Below are 14,451 nucleotides of genomic sequence, written 5' to 3'. Positions count from 1 at the left end.
TGATTACTGAACAAACACACAGTCAATCAGCCATCAGGTCCAGCGAGCACATTACTTCGCAGTGTTTTGCAAGGTGCTGGAGATAGAAAAGCATAAGGTGTGTAAGTCCTCCCTTGCTGTCGTGGAGTTCACCTTTGTTTAGACCTGTTGTCCCGTAGCCTGCAGACTGTGTATAAAGACATGGCTGCCTCTTGGGATAACAAACAAGGCAGGAATATAGGCATTATCCTAACATTCCTTTTTATAAATTACTTGTACTTTGCCCTAATTATTTGTCATGGATTTGGAAAAGAGAAGAATATAAAGAAGAAAATACAAAATTCCCTAATCCACCAAAGAAAGAAAGTCTATAATGGCTTTAATTCCTTCCAATGAATTATAATTCTCTTACTTTTTCTGTGTGTATGTGCAAATATATATTTATTTTATGGAATTGAGATATTACGATTTTTCTCTGTCATAAGAAACTCTTGAAACATGTTTAATATTGTGATGACTTTATAATTTCTGGAATATCTTCATAGTTTTTTAACCACTACCTGTTATTGGAGATTTTGATTGTTTGCTGTTTTTGAAATAGTTACAGAGATTTAATGCCTATTATTTGAAATGAACTCTGACTTTTTACCATACTTAACAGCCAGAACTACTACAATAGGGTTAAATAATAATGGTGATGCTGGTTGTTCATGGTTTGTTCCTAATTATAAAGTCAGTAACTCTGGTATTTGTTAAGTATTATGACCACTGCTGAGTTGAGCTGGATAAAAATCATATTAAGTGCTTTAAGTTCCAAGTTTTAAACATCAGCAGTGGAGAATTGAACATTGCCAAATGTCTTTCAGTGCAGGTGGAATAATTAGGTTTGTTCCAATTTGGCCTGTGGACGTGTGATAATTATATTAATAGATTTCCTAATGTTGGTCCCCCTCCACCAGAATGAATACTACTATATCATAGAGTAATATACTTTTAATGAATTGTCAAATTCAGCTCCATACTATTGATTTTAGGATTTTAAATCCATGTGTATTGAGCATTGTTCTTGAGAGATAACTAATATGGCAGGGTTAGAGACACACTCTGTTTGTCTCATTCTGGTCTATGAATGCAGGTTGCTGAAATTGGGCATGGAGAACCTGTTTATGTCTATTATTCATTCTCCGTTTTTTCTTTACCTCTTATCCCACCTCAAATCAATGTGTTTTTTTTTCCTTTTGTGAATTCACTAAGTACTTTTCTTAACCTCTCTCGAAGCATTCATCACACTCTTATATTAAAATTTTCTGTATATGTGCCTTCTGTTCTTGTATGAGTGGTCTGTGTCTTACATTCAAGAGTTTTCCATCCCTCCCCCTTAGTCACTGAGTATTGTCCACCTAACCTCTCCTGAGGGTCCCAGCAAAGCACTGCAGGGACAGTTGGTGGAAATACACTTCGATGAGTTTTGTCAGTCCACTTAGATCTCCAAACCAGCCCATCACTAAGCTAAGGAGGAAAGCAAGGAAGTGAGAGTAATTCCAAAATTTTGTGGCTACCGTGCTTCTGTGTGGCAGCAGTGTGAGTCCGAAAGGCATGAATCAACTTCCAAAGGCTTAGGAGCAGATACAGCAAGGATGAGAGCCAAGCCCTGAAACCAGCCGTCCTGTATCTGCCCCAGGTGGCTGCTCCATCCTGGTCCTGATGGTGGATAACAGAGGGAACCAGTTACTTCAAATATGTTCACCTGCCTCAAGTACATACTCTTAAAACTACGTATATTCATTATATTCTAATAATTAAAAAAAAAACTCCTTCCAACACTCATCTCAAGACATCACTTCAATATGATATCTTTCAGTTGCCAGTTCTTGCCCAGGGGAAGGCTTACAAAATTCAGGACCCAGTACAGGCTCCCCTACTAGACTATAAACCACTTGAGGACAGGCATTAGGTCTTAAGTATATTCTAACTCACTGTGCTAAGCATATAGTTTAAACTTAACTAGTGTGTCTGGAATTAATTACTCTTTTCTTTTCCTTGCAATGTAATATTATTAAATGGTATTCCTCACATGTATTTAAAGGCCAAAAGCAACTTCAAGGATGATACAGGCCTTTTAACCAGTAGTGAGAAATAGAATCAATTGAAAACGTAATGAAAATTAACGGGAGAAATGACAACAAAAGTGAATGGGAGCACAAGTACACTATTCAAGCTAGAATCCAAAGGAATGTTATGCCACCAGGGGAATCGTTCCGGTGATGACTCTTCTAAGTACCTTGTCAGCCTTCAGACCATCCTTGCAGGGAGTAGTCAGTGGATATCATTGACTTCGTGCCTCTTTGCAGTAACTAGAGTTCCTTTGAAGGCAAAGTGAAAAGCTGTGTTCAATGATTACTTTCTCCTTTTCCTTAGGGTGTTAAATACCACATTATTTGAAAGTTGGGAGATTGTTGGACCTTACCCTTCCTGGTGGGTTTTTAACCTACTGCTGTTGGTAATACAAGGCTTGAACTGCTTCTGGTCTTACTTGATCGTAAAAATAGCTTGCAAAGCTATTTCAAAAGGCAAGGTAAGATAAAACTCACCCTTTCTAATATGTCCCAGAAAATTATGGTTTTGTGTTCTTCTAATCAACAAGAACATTATTTATTATTTAGAATATCATCAGAACTGTTTTTTCTCCTTCAAGGTTTAGCATAACCTCTTTGAAACATAATACAAACTTTCATTTTCTTCTGTCTAGTTGATTATTTTACATGTAGCATCGCTTTGCTGAATGATCTGCATTTATAATTTTAGATTCAATGGAGGTATATTATTTGTTGTGTTCCTACTCTCCCTTTCTCTGTCTCCCTTGGTCCTCCTCTGATTATACTTATACCAGACAGAAATTTAATAATTCTTTTATTTTATGAGAAAGGGTTGCTTGATGTAGTATGACCATTTATGACTTTGTCAGTAAAAATTTAGTTAAATCCCTTTGGTTAAAAATGGGCTCATGAAGCTGATTTGAATAAAGCTTCCCAGGCCTCAAGCCCTCTGTGTAGAGCAGTGACTTTTCTGGAACGTTCTCTGTGACATTTTCTTACTTTCATTGTTCGTTCTCTTCCTTCTGCCAACCTGGAAGTCTGGGAAGTGGAACCCTTTACATGTAAGTTTCTCACGCCTCTCTCTCTATGCCAGTCCTGGGTCCCACGTTAGCCCGTTGGAGGGGCACTCTGATGCTTTTGTTTCCATGCATATTGTTCTGTCTAATCTGTTGGCACTGCCTGGAGGCTGTAACCGAGGTGTGGCTCCCACCAGCTGTGAGGGATGCTAGGGACAGCTCAGTTAGTGACCTTTTGTGTGAGCTTTCATTCTGCTAAATTTTGCATGATCCAACGAAGGAGATGGATTTCTTTAATTGATGTTCAACATGTCAGCTAAAAAACAGAAATAGACCAAAGTGAAGTATGAGAAACAGAACTAAGTTGGGGAGAGGATCAACGCGGTCCGGAAGGGAGGCCAGAGCATCGGCTCTTTGCCAGGGCTGCCCTGGGCAGCGGAACAGCACGTGACCGCTTTGTGAGCCCCTTCCGCCGGGGCTTGGGACATCTAGTCACGTACTATGAAGCCAATTCTCCGCATCAGCTCCTATGTAAATACAAAATATTTTTAGCAATGAATTGTTTAAAAGCAAGAGTTCATTTTTTCTCTGTGACCTCGTACTCTTTAAAATGAGCATGTATTTCTATTTTAAAAAACGCTCCTGTTCTCATTTGGATACAAATTAAATCAATGTGCACAATACTGTCAGTATGATAATGGTAACTGAAGATGCAGGGAGGCTGTAGATTAGATGATTTGTGTCCTTATTGCATTGCTATTTCCACCAGATACGCTGTCTTCTCTCTAGTTTACTTCTTCAACTTTATTAGGAGACAGTCAATTTTATTCCAGACCTCAGGCTTCAAAATATCTTAACTGCCTTTGCTGTTCACCTAGAGCAGTAAGATTCATCTTGGCCATGAGTTATGGACTCTGTTTTCCTGTGGTTTATTTTGAGATATTCTAAATTGTTCCTTCCTTTGGAGGTAACATAAGTATAGATTTTTTTTCCCAAATGCAATTAAAAATAATCTTACTAAGCATGCAAATGTAAATTAATCGCTCTCTGAAACTGGAGTTTTCTTTCCTATTAGCAGCTTAATTTATGACTAATGGATTTCCAAACGTAGTGGAGCTTTTATTCTAATGCTGTCTTTGTGACCCATGTCTTTTTAAGTTAAAGTATCCTTATAATCCAGTCATTTTGGTGTTTCAGTATCTAAATCTTCTTGGAGATGGTCCTTGTGAGTCTCATCTCATCTCAAGGGCCATTGGAGTGAGATCCATTTTTACATATTTACTCAGTCATCTCTGCTTAGGCTGGAGCAGCAGTGCTCAGCTCAGGACTTTCTCCTGTCCCCACCTCACCCCACCCCACCTGACGAAGGTGACGTTCTCCTGCAGTGATGGTGGCTTCTCAAATTGGGAGGGCAGTGGATTCCAGGGTTCTCCGGTTGGGGGTAGCAGTGACAGAGAGGATGAGATGTGGAACTCAGTTCATTCTGAAAAGCCTCCCAGGAGATTCTGCCGACTTCCCAAGCCACCTCTTAGAGAATCATAAGGGACTAGACTGGGAAACTTTCTATGAAGCCAAGCAAGCCACCAGGTCCCTATTGCTACCACCACCCGCCTTAGACAATAAGTAAACAGCACGCAGTTACTCAAAGGTCTTAAGGCCTGTGGGGTAAAAATGTTTACCATGATGTAGACATAGAGTAGGAGGTTCAAACTCTTTCAGTTTTATAAGCAGTAGAGTATTTCTGTAATTTCTTCCTACATTACCTCCTTGTGAGACAGTATGATTTTTTTTCATCCTTTATGGTAACATATAGATTTATATCCTGGTGCCTTACTCATGACTTGTAGAGTCTGAATGGAGGAGGGAAGAACCCTGGAATGATGGGAGCCAATTCATGATGATCGAGCCAGTAGATTTTTCTTGGGAAATATTTTCAACTAGACCTCACCCAGCAAGTGCCCCAGATGCCTCCTGCTGCCATTAGTTGTTATGTGGTATACAAAACAAAATTTCTACTTAATTCTAGCAGACAAAAAAGAAAAATTAAATCATCAACGAATGCATTAAAAAGCCAAATAAGGGCTTCCCTGGTGGCGCAGTGGTTGAGACTTCGCCTGCCTATGCAGGGGACACGGGTTCATGCCCCGGTCCGGGAAGATCCCACATGCCGCGGGGCGGCTGGGCCCGTGAGCCATGGCCGCTGAGCCTGTGCGTCCGGAGCCTGTGCTCCGCAACGGGAGAGGCCACAGCAGTGAGAGGCCCGCGTACCGCAAAAAAAAAAAGAAAAAAAAAAAGCCAAATAAGAATGATGTTTTAGTGAACAGAGCTAGTGAATATCTCCATTAGTGTAGTTAATTAAGAGCTGACTTTAAATGATTCTCAGAGAGAATGTGATCATCCGAGAATAAATGGATCCATTTGTACCGAATTCCTATAGTGCCATTCCGGTAGTACCATATGCTACTTTGCCAGTAAGAGTGGGGTTCATGGTCTAGTACATTCTCAGTATCCAAAGGCACCTTAAGGAAGTCAACAAAGCTAGCCCCCTGCGATGCCTAAATCCACCTACATTCCTTGATAACTGACTTAGTCACCCAAATGTCTATCTCCAAAGAAGGGGAACTTATTACTATGGCAATGTTCCTATCCTCTTCGATGTTTTCAATAGTTAGATCTGTTTTTCTTCATGTGTGATTGTGCATATACTTCTGAGCATGCCATACCTTAACGGTTCCTTCAGAGCTGGCTGCACTCACCTTCTCGTATTCCACAGGTGTCCAAGGACGATCGAAGCGATATTGAGTCTAGCTCAGATGAGGAGGACTCGGAACCTCCGGGGAGTAACCCCCATGCCGCGACCACCACCAATGGGACCAGTGGTACCAACGGGTATCTCCTCACTGGCCCTTGCTCCATGGAAGATTAATTACTCAAAACTACAAGTCCCAAATAAAGTGAACTGTTTGTTCCTGGAAGTATTTAATAAGTTGCAAATGCAGTTCCTTTCATAATCTCTCAGCACCAGAAACAAAAATTAGGATTATCAAAGCATTTTGAATAGTGCACTGCCATATGTCCTGTCTGTGAATGAGGAAGAATTACCATTCTGTATATGTAGGCATGCTTTATGTAATTGGCACAAGGGAACAGTATTTGCATTTGTACTGTCTTAGAATATTATTTATTTTTTTGTATTTGTTTGTGAATCTGTGGACAAAAGAGGGTTTCCTCACTCCTTTTTACTCTCTGGGTTCATGACAGTGAGGGAGACGCTCCATCTGCTTCTATCCCTTTCTATTCCCCTAAGCCAGTCCGCTAGGAGCCTTAGCTTAATTGGTCACTTAGAGCAAGCAAATCCCAGTGCAGGATCCTCGTACAGCTCCAAATAGGTTTGCTTTCTTTGTGTTACAGTGCCTGTTTCGAAACGGCCTGTACAGTCTCAGTGAGCTTTGTCCCGGTGTAAAGTTGGAACAGGATGAGCTCAGTTTTGTAATTGTCACTCTTCGTGGTCGATTAGCTGTTGCAATTAAAGAGTGTGGTTATTGGAGGACTTAAAAAATTTGTTTTGTAGTAAATTGCTTTGGATTAGATGTCATTTCTTATTCACACAGCCAAGATCTCTTCAGTGAGAATGGCAGCTAGCTGGGGATTAACTTTGGAGGTTACAGAGATTTTTTTATTCTCTATTACGGGGTCAGTGCTCCGGCTCTGAAGGAAGACTTAAGGTCATGGTTACAAACAAAGAAGTCACTCTTCCTACTGAGAATTTGTCCCATGATCTGAGAATAATACAAAGAGAGCAGCAGATTTCAACCAGGTTTTACCACTACCCCTGTAATTAGCGCCGTCTTTTGCCATGTCATGAAAAAAAGAAGCTAAGTATATTTTGGAACAGATAAAGGAGACTTCCAAGAGTTGGCAAAAGTCACCTCTAATGCAAAGCACTTTACCGCAACCAGCTTTAAAGAAAGTGCCCTCTCTAGTATTTGATCTTGATGTTTTTATTTTTCTGAGCAAAATAAAGCCAATGGGAGAAAGACTATTTTACCGTTCGTCTTTTCTCCTTAAACATAACCCATAACATAACAGAATTTCCTGTTACTAGAAACTGAGCAGTGTTATGCTCTAAGTCCTTTTGTTTGCTTCTTTGAAGAACTTGCTCAGTTTCCAGGAATTTTTGTTCAAAGGGAGCTATTTCCAGAAAAAAAACAATAAAAATTCTACTCAGCAATGAGAAAGATTACTGAAAAAATAAGTTTCCATAGTCTCCTACAGGGCAGTGTTACTTATGTATAGATAAGAAAACCACACACATAAACCAAAGATTTTATCTCTTTTCTTGAAACCAACTTTTAGTAAGAGGGAATAAAAAGGTATTATAAATACTTATTTCATAAATCAGAAAGACCATCTTCTAAAAAAGGAGCCCCAAACCACAATGCAGTGCTATCAATGTGCAAGTCAGGGCTAGTGAAGGGAACAGCAAAATACTAGCAAGTGCATGTCCTGCCCAAAACCATTCGTATTCAATTCAATTTTTTTAAAAATTGAAATAAAGCTTTGTGCCCACAGTGTGCAACATGAGTGTTAATACTTCCAAACAAAAACCTCACACTGTAATGTTAACCCTTTTCCCACCTATTTATAAAATAGTGTGTTTTTGGTATGGTCCATAGTAATGATTGAAGAGCCTTGGAAATATGTCTGCTTGTTTATTGAAGAAACAGTATAACTAACTCTTCTTGTAAAGCCTTATTATTTTATTTCACAGAACAGGGATATGTCTAGGAGTGTAATTTGTGGATGGTCGTATTTGTAAGACCTATCATTAAATACCAAATATACTTGTTAAGTCATCTGAACATCTGCTAAAATGCAGATATATAAAAAGTAAACAGCATGCATGTTATAGCTGAAAATTTTTGAGAAGGTGAAAGTTTCTTATCAGCTAAAATATGGAACAGAAGAATGACTCGTGCCTTGCTTTAGTGTCTAGAGCAAGTCCCCTGATGGGTGAAATAAACCAGAGAACCACAGTGTGTTCCACTTTGGATCATCTGACACTTTTAGCACAGAAAAATAATTTCAGAATATCAGCTTGTAAATTAAAGGTTTAGAAGATTTGCATGAAATGAAGAATTAAGTCTGTCCTTAGCAAAGACATCTGAACAATCTTCTGTTTTTCCCAAAAGTCACTTAGAAGGATTGAGAATTCTCAGAGCCTCTCTGACCAATGGCAGTAACTTAACGCAGTCCTCTGTGTATCTGTGGATTTTTATTTCATTTTACATTTTAAGGCAAAGAGTTCTTTTTGACTAATCAGAATGGTGTTTGTAGGGCTTTTGAGATGAAGAATAATATATCTTGTCTACTGCTCTCCCATGGTGGCCTGATAAGGCTGAGAGAGGAAAATATGTGAGATAGCCTATTTTCTACCTGTGCCAAGCCATAGCTTTGGAAGTGGATTTTGTAAAGTAAACTGTAGGTTTAGTAAGAGTGTTGTTTCCCATTGATTAACTTAGCCTGTCCTGGTCATATTCAAACCTTCCCAAGGTACAAAGAGATATGTAGGGAGGAGTCTAGAAAAGGTAATATCTTATTCTCCAATTCTATAGCTTTTGTAGATTGATTAGAAGGAGAAAAATGTAGAAAATCAAGTAGAATTTGGCCTTGGGTCAATAAATGATATAAAAATGTGTGATCTATGTATGTACCTGTATGTTTCTCAAAAAAAGGTGATAAAACCAGAATATCACTGACTGGTCCTTATCCATATTTTTTTCATGAAAACCATCTGCCATGTGCAATAGAAACTTCCCACCTCCTTCTCCACTTCCTGTTCATGGCCCCCCGACAGCTGAGAGTGGTAGACTCCTTCAGCCTCTTTGTCTCAGAGCTAAGATCATGGAGGCCCTAAAGTCAGCATCTAAGTAGTTCCCATTTCCAAACTAAGTGATACGAATGTTGAGAATGGGGGAGCAACTACTTTGGATTATTAAACTAAGTGTTGGAAAAAATGCACATGATTTCTGCTTCACCCCAGGATTTTATTAACATCCAACTCCTGCTAGGCTGCTAGACAGATGGTATCCTGAGGTACCATCAGATAATGAAATAGGCATCTAACAAAGATGAACTAGGAAAAAAGATAGGCTCTCCAAAGAGAACAAGCAATTGGATGAGAGAAATAACTCTTTAGTGGGATAAAATCAGGTCACCTTTAGCCAAAATGGTGGGTAAATCTCAAAATGTCCAGTTCTATTCCCAAACTTTCCGTTCTGAGTATTGGATGGCGTTTGAATTTGAGCAAACTAAATGCTTGCACCTTGGGTAGAAAGGGCCTGAATCTTCCACTCTGTATTTTTCAACCTCATTTATCTGGGCCAAAGTAAAAAATTACATTTCATTCCAAGTCACCTGAGTCTTTACAAAAGAGCTCTTCCAAGAGAACTTTATGGACACCCGTGATTGTTCCCAATCTATTCATGATTTTTGCATTGGTAGTTATTTTTGTCCCCTTCTTGGAGATGTTAATGCCAAAGTTGCCTGAATATTTGAGTATTTTTTTCTTAATTTGAAGTATGAAAAGTATACAGAATAATTCTGAAGGTATTAAATAATTCTCTTTATCAGTATGTGTGATGATATCATTATGTCCAAAGAGGTTTCAAGAAATCCTTTGGAAGTAAGAGGTTAAATGTTTACATTTCATGTGCTATTTGAGATCTTAAGGTTCTAATTAGCTCACTTTTTTTACTTTGTCTTTGGCTCATTCCTGCTTTGTAGATAAATATTAGTAGCCCTGAAATGTTCCTAACGTTAAAATAAGAAAAGATCAAATGAGATCAAAGTCTGCACTTGTGTGCTGTCCACAGAAGGAGTACTGTCAGTCACAAACAGTTCACGCAAAATGCAGCAAGATATTTTTTTAAATGAAGTTATTGTTGTCCCCAGAGCAGGGATAAGTTTCTCTTGGTTAAATGAAATTGTACCATTATCAAATTACCAGATAGTAATTAGCACTGGTTCGCTGTGGCCACATTTTTATTCTTCATTAGTAATAGGCCAGAAAAAGGCCCTGTGGTTTGCATTTGTATGCATGGTCCCCTCCCGTCCCCTAGGGGGCGCTCAGTAGATGCCGAGGAGGCCTGTTCACTGGGCCACTCTATGCTGTTGGAACACCTCTAACATGCGCTCAGAGGGAGCATACCTGATAATGGTTTTTATGGAGAAAATTGTGTTAGAGAATGTAAAACATCATAAGTAACTGTTAATAAGATCTGTAGACACCCAAAGGAGAACTTTAGTCTTCCCAACGTGAGTTCAACCTGAAGCCTTTGAAAGGAGCACATTACCAAATGGCCACAAGCTGAGACCCCATCCGATCAAAGTCTCTGCAGGCACACGGCCCATCATATGGTGTCTCCACAAGACTAGACAGTCTCAAGATTGCCCAGGAAGCAATGGGAGGGGACCACTAGCCTAGGATCTGTCTTGTTTATCTTTCACTCACATTCCTTTAAGTCTCCTGGGACTCTTAATAAAAGGAAGCCAGAATATTGTCACTTATCTGCTATCAATTTCCCAATAGCCTTTGGATCAGTTGTGTACCATACTTCCTTCTATGCCTGATTCCATTTTTCCTAAAAAGTATTGTGCCCACGTGAGCCTGTTTTCCTTAACACAAGTCCGTGAAAGCTTGGCTTCCTATTTCGGTATACGTTGCATGGCCTGGAAACCAGGGAACAACAGCTGTTGGTATGATTTCTATGTTAAGTGAAAAATTAGATTTTATAAAGACATCTTTTTTTCTTTTGGATCTACAGTAATTTTTTAAAACTGTCATTGTAAAACTGCTCTTAAAAATGAGGGGTTTTTAAAGATTAGTTGCCAAAGAGAAATTAGCTCTGTAATAGGAATAGTTATGTGGTGATTCTGGAACTTAGAGCTTCATTAATTTAAACATGGAAAACACCCTCCAAGTCTGATTTCCCAAAGTTTCATAAAGCCTCTAAGCTCATGATTTTCATCACCTCTTTACCCACCTGATCAGTTACCTCCATAGCCATTTGGTGTCATGCAAGGGGAAGGTGGTTAGTTTGAGGATTTGATTTTTTTCAACTTGCTGTGAGAAATAGAATAGGTGACAAAACCTTTACTTGTTAAGACAATTCAGCGCTTGAGCATCGCTGTCAGAAATGGAATGATGTACTGTTAGCCAATTAGAATTACTTTATGTATTGTTATTATGTTTTGCTGATTTTTATATGAAAATATAATTATTCATTCTTGATCCCTGGAAGCAATCATTGTAATGAGGATCATTTTACTTTGAAAACACTTTCATAATAAAGATAAGTATTAAGAGTACAGTGTAAATGCCCTTTTCTGTAAGCACTACCGAGCTTGTGTTGGTAATACGTCACATCTTCCTGGACAAGATTTATCCTCACATCATCCTATGAGTTTCTTGTAAGCCTCCTCAAACCCCAGTAGTCGCTATGATTACAAAAAAGGATGTAATATTTATACGTTCCATATAATGTTCTATTTATACGTTATTTTGTCGAGAATTTAGCTAAGCTACTTGATGGTGGTGTTGCCTTAGCAACCATTTTGTTTGCCACGCAGCCTGCAGGGACCGTAACTTGACACTAGCCCCTCATACAGGTGCATGTCCTGAATAGCAGCCCAGAGTCACAAGCAAATGTAAGTCCCCGATATATGACTTCAGCCCTTGTGATCAACAGTCTCTCCTGCCTCCCAGTGCTTGTATGCCTTATGCATCCCTTAGATAAGACCCCCCCCAGGGGGCTTACCAAAACCTCCCTCTTTTGGCTTGAATTGACTGATCTGGCCATAGCCCAGGGACCCCAGAGCACTCCACGTGTGGACCCTGATAAAAGCATGTACCCCAGGTCCTGTTTCTTTCTCTCTGTCTGTACCCTGCCTTGACCTCCCTGTGTGGCCCCTTCAGGTGTGCCATTTACTCCCCCCAGGACCTGTGAATAATAAACCTCTCTGTTTCAAGTTCTCTTGTGGTCTGTTGAACTCTGTTGTCGGTTCACCATCCGACACCCTGTGCTCCACTTAACAAAGGTTAATTTAACAAACTCATATATATATATATATATATATATATATGTATATATATATACACACACACACACGTACATAACATATATCTATGTTATAGTATCTCTTTGCAAATTAAGATATAAAAGCTTCAGGTTAAGTTTTATGTAGTACTTCATTCTGGAAAAATGTAATTTATAAAGATATCAGATCAAATATATCAGACTGTATTTCCAAACTATAAAGAGGCATTTGGGATGCACAACACACACAAAATGGTCCCTCAGAGTTTGTGCACTCTTAGGAGCTTGGCTGACATCATCTTCTCGGGGTCTGTGCCCCACTTTGTTAGACCTTCTCTCCCTCTTTGTCTTTCCTGTGTAACTCTGTCTTCCCAGCTGCTCTTCTGCTTTAAGCTTATGTCATCTCATATCTCAAGAGCCATAAAAATAGCACTGACATTCAACCAGTCATGCCCACCACCACCAGCATTATAAAAAATAAAGCAGACAGCCTATTAAAAATCTTACAAATATTATAACCACCCCCAGCAACATTCTGATTCCAAGCATGAGTTATTGTAATAAATTAAACCACCAGAATTTCTCTGAGGTACAGAAAGATAGACTATAAGCAAATGCACCATTTGGGGAGACCAAGAACTCTTCCAGTTCTGTTAACACAGCAGAGTCTAACTCTGCAAGCATCTCTACCAAATAGCCACGATGCAACTCAGCTCCTCTTGGGCCCCGTTCCTTATTGCTGGGCCACATCCCTCCAAGGCGCATGTGATTTCTGCCCCCTAATTCTGTTTCTACCAACCCTGTACTTGCTTCACCTGGAGCAGTGGCAGCAGTGTCCACAATGGTGAAAGATGGCAGGACAACCCAACAGCGGAGTCACGCACCAGGATCTACTAGGGTGCAGGGTGGTCCCTCAGAACTAATCACCTCAGCGACGAGCCTGAGGACCACATCCTGGATTATCCCCAAAGCCGCTGTAGCATGAGGAGAGAAAAGTTACATCATTCCTAAACACTGTAGTTTAAGAATTATGTAAAGTGTGTTTCAGAGTCCAGGCAGGAAACAAGTCGCTAGTAGATGTTTGAGTGGAAGAAACTTCAACCGAAGGACTATTTTCAGAGGCCTGGGCAGGACTATAAGGTCAAACTGGATGGTAAGGCACCCAGAGGCCAGCAAGCATGGGAAGCTGTTAGCCCCCTGGGCTGTAACCAGAGGCCAGTGGGAGGGGGTGGGTGGAGAAGCTGCCTTATGGGAGCTGGAAACTTGGATGGGGAGTCAACATCTCTGACATCTCTCTCTTCCTGCTTTCTCGTGCCACCACTGGCTGAACTCCGCCAGAAAGCTGCCAGTGGGCACCCAGGGAGATGTGGGTAGCACAGGTCCACCTGCCACATGTAGAGCAGAGATCTGGTGGGAGGGGGAGCTGGAGGGCAAACAGAGTAACCAGCATAAAGCTGGTGGTGTTCCTGGAGCCTCACCTAGGGCCTGGCAGGTAATAGGACACAGAGAATGTTAGCAGAATGAAAGAACCCGCTTAGGAGACTGCTGGTGAGATCTGAGCTATCAACAATAACATTCCATCTCTTAGGAAACAAGGTGAGCATGAGATCACACTTCGTCTCCAAGTCTTTCTGAACTCGGCATTTCCCTGTGTGGGGGCCACCTCCACAGCTGGTGCTGCGGACACGAAAGCTGAGGGGTTTTGTGGCAGGACTCAGGTCAGGGAAGCCACCTGCGGTACCAGCTTCCCAGACCCAGGCATGCAGGGCATCAGCAGAGAAAGATGCAGGCTAGAGAAGTGTCTAGAAACAAACGGAAGAACTGAGTAGAGAGGGTGTTGGAGAGCTGGAGAATTAATCAAATGGAATTGTGAAAAATATGGGGTGAGAAGGTCTAAGCACTGGGACTCATGACTTGAGTCTTGAAGCAATTCTTTAGGCAAGAGTTTTGTTTGTTTTTTAATTAATGAGTAATGAATCTATTGGCCTAGCCAGAGACAACTTGAACACCAAAGTCTCAGGTTCCTGGCTGCATCATTCAATCATTTAAAAATATTTATAGAGAGCCCATTAGGTGCCAGGAATTGTTGCAGGCACTAAGAATAGAATAACACAGATATGGTTCCTGCTTTCATGCAACTTCCAATCTAGTAAGAAAAGGAAAAAAGAAAACAAAGAAACGAGGAGCATTAGTTTGCTAGGGCTGCCATAACAAAATATCACAGACTGTGTGACTTAACAGAAATTTATCCCCCCTGCAACC

The 14,451-nt window shown here is 40.3% G+C and overlaps 1 protein-coding gene across 1 annotated transcript in view; it reads left to right on the top strand.

The window, feature by feature from the left end:
• Window positions 1–11,458, top strand: part of CERS6 (ceramide synthase 6) — a 322,915-nt gene extending 311,457 nt beyond the window's left edge. The window contains exons 9-11 of the mRNA XM_060302302.1: window positions 2,398–2,554; window positions 3,113–3,136; window positions 5,865–11,458. Of these exons, the coding sequence (XP_060158285.1) occupies window positions 2,398–2,554; window positions 3,113–3,136; window positions 5,865–6,017 (334 nt within the window). The 3' untranslated portion in view covers window positions 6,018–11,458. The remainder of the gene's footprint in view (window positions 1–2,397; window positions 2,555–3,112; window positions 3,137–5,864) is intronic.
• The last annotated feature ends 2,993 nt before the right edge of the window (window positions 11,459–14,451 follow it).

The sequence above is a fragment of the Globicephala melas genome, chromosome 7, assembly GCF_963455315.2.
Source record: "Globicephala melas chromosome 7, mGloMel1.2, whole genome shotgun sequence".
Classification (NCBI taxonomy): Eukaryota; Metazoa; Chordata; class Mammalia; order Artiodactyla; family Delphinidae; genus Globicephala; species Globicephala melas.
The sequence above is the reverse complement of the archived record's forward strand: the minus strand, read 5'-3'. Positions and strand labels throughout refer to the sequence as shown.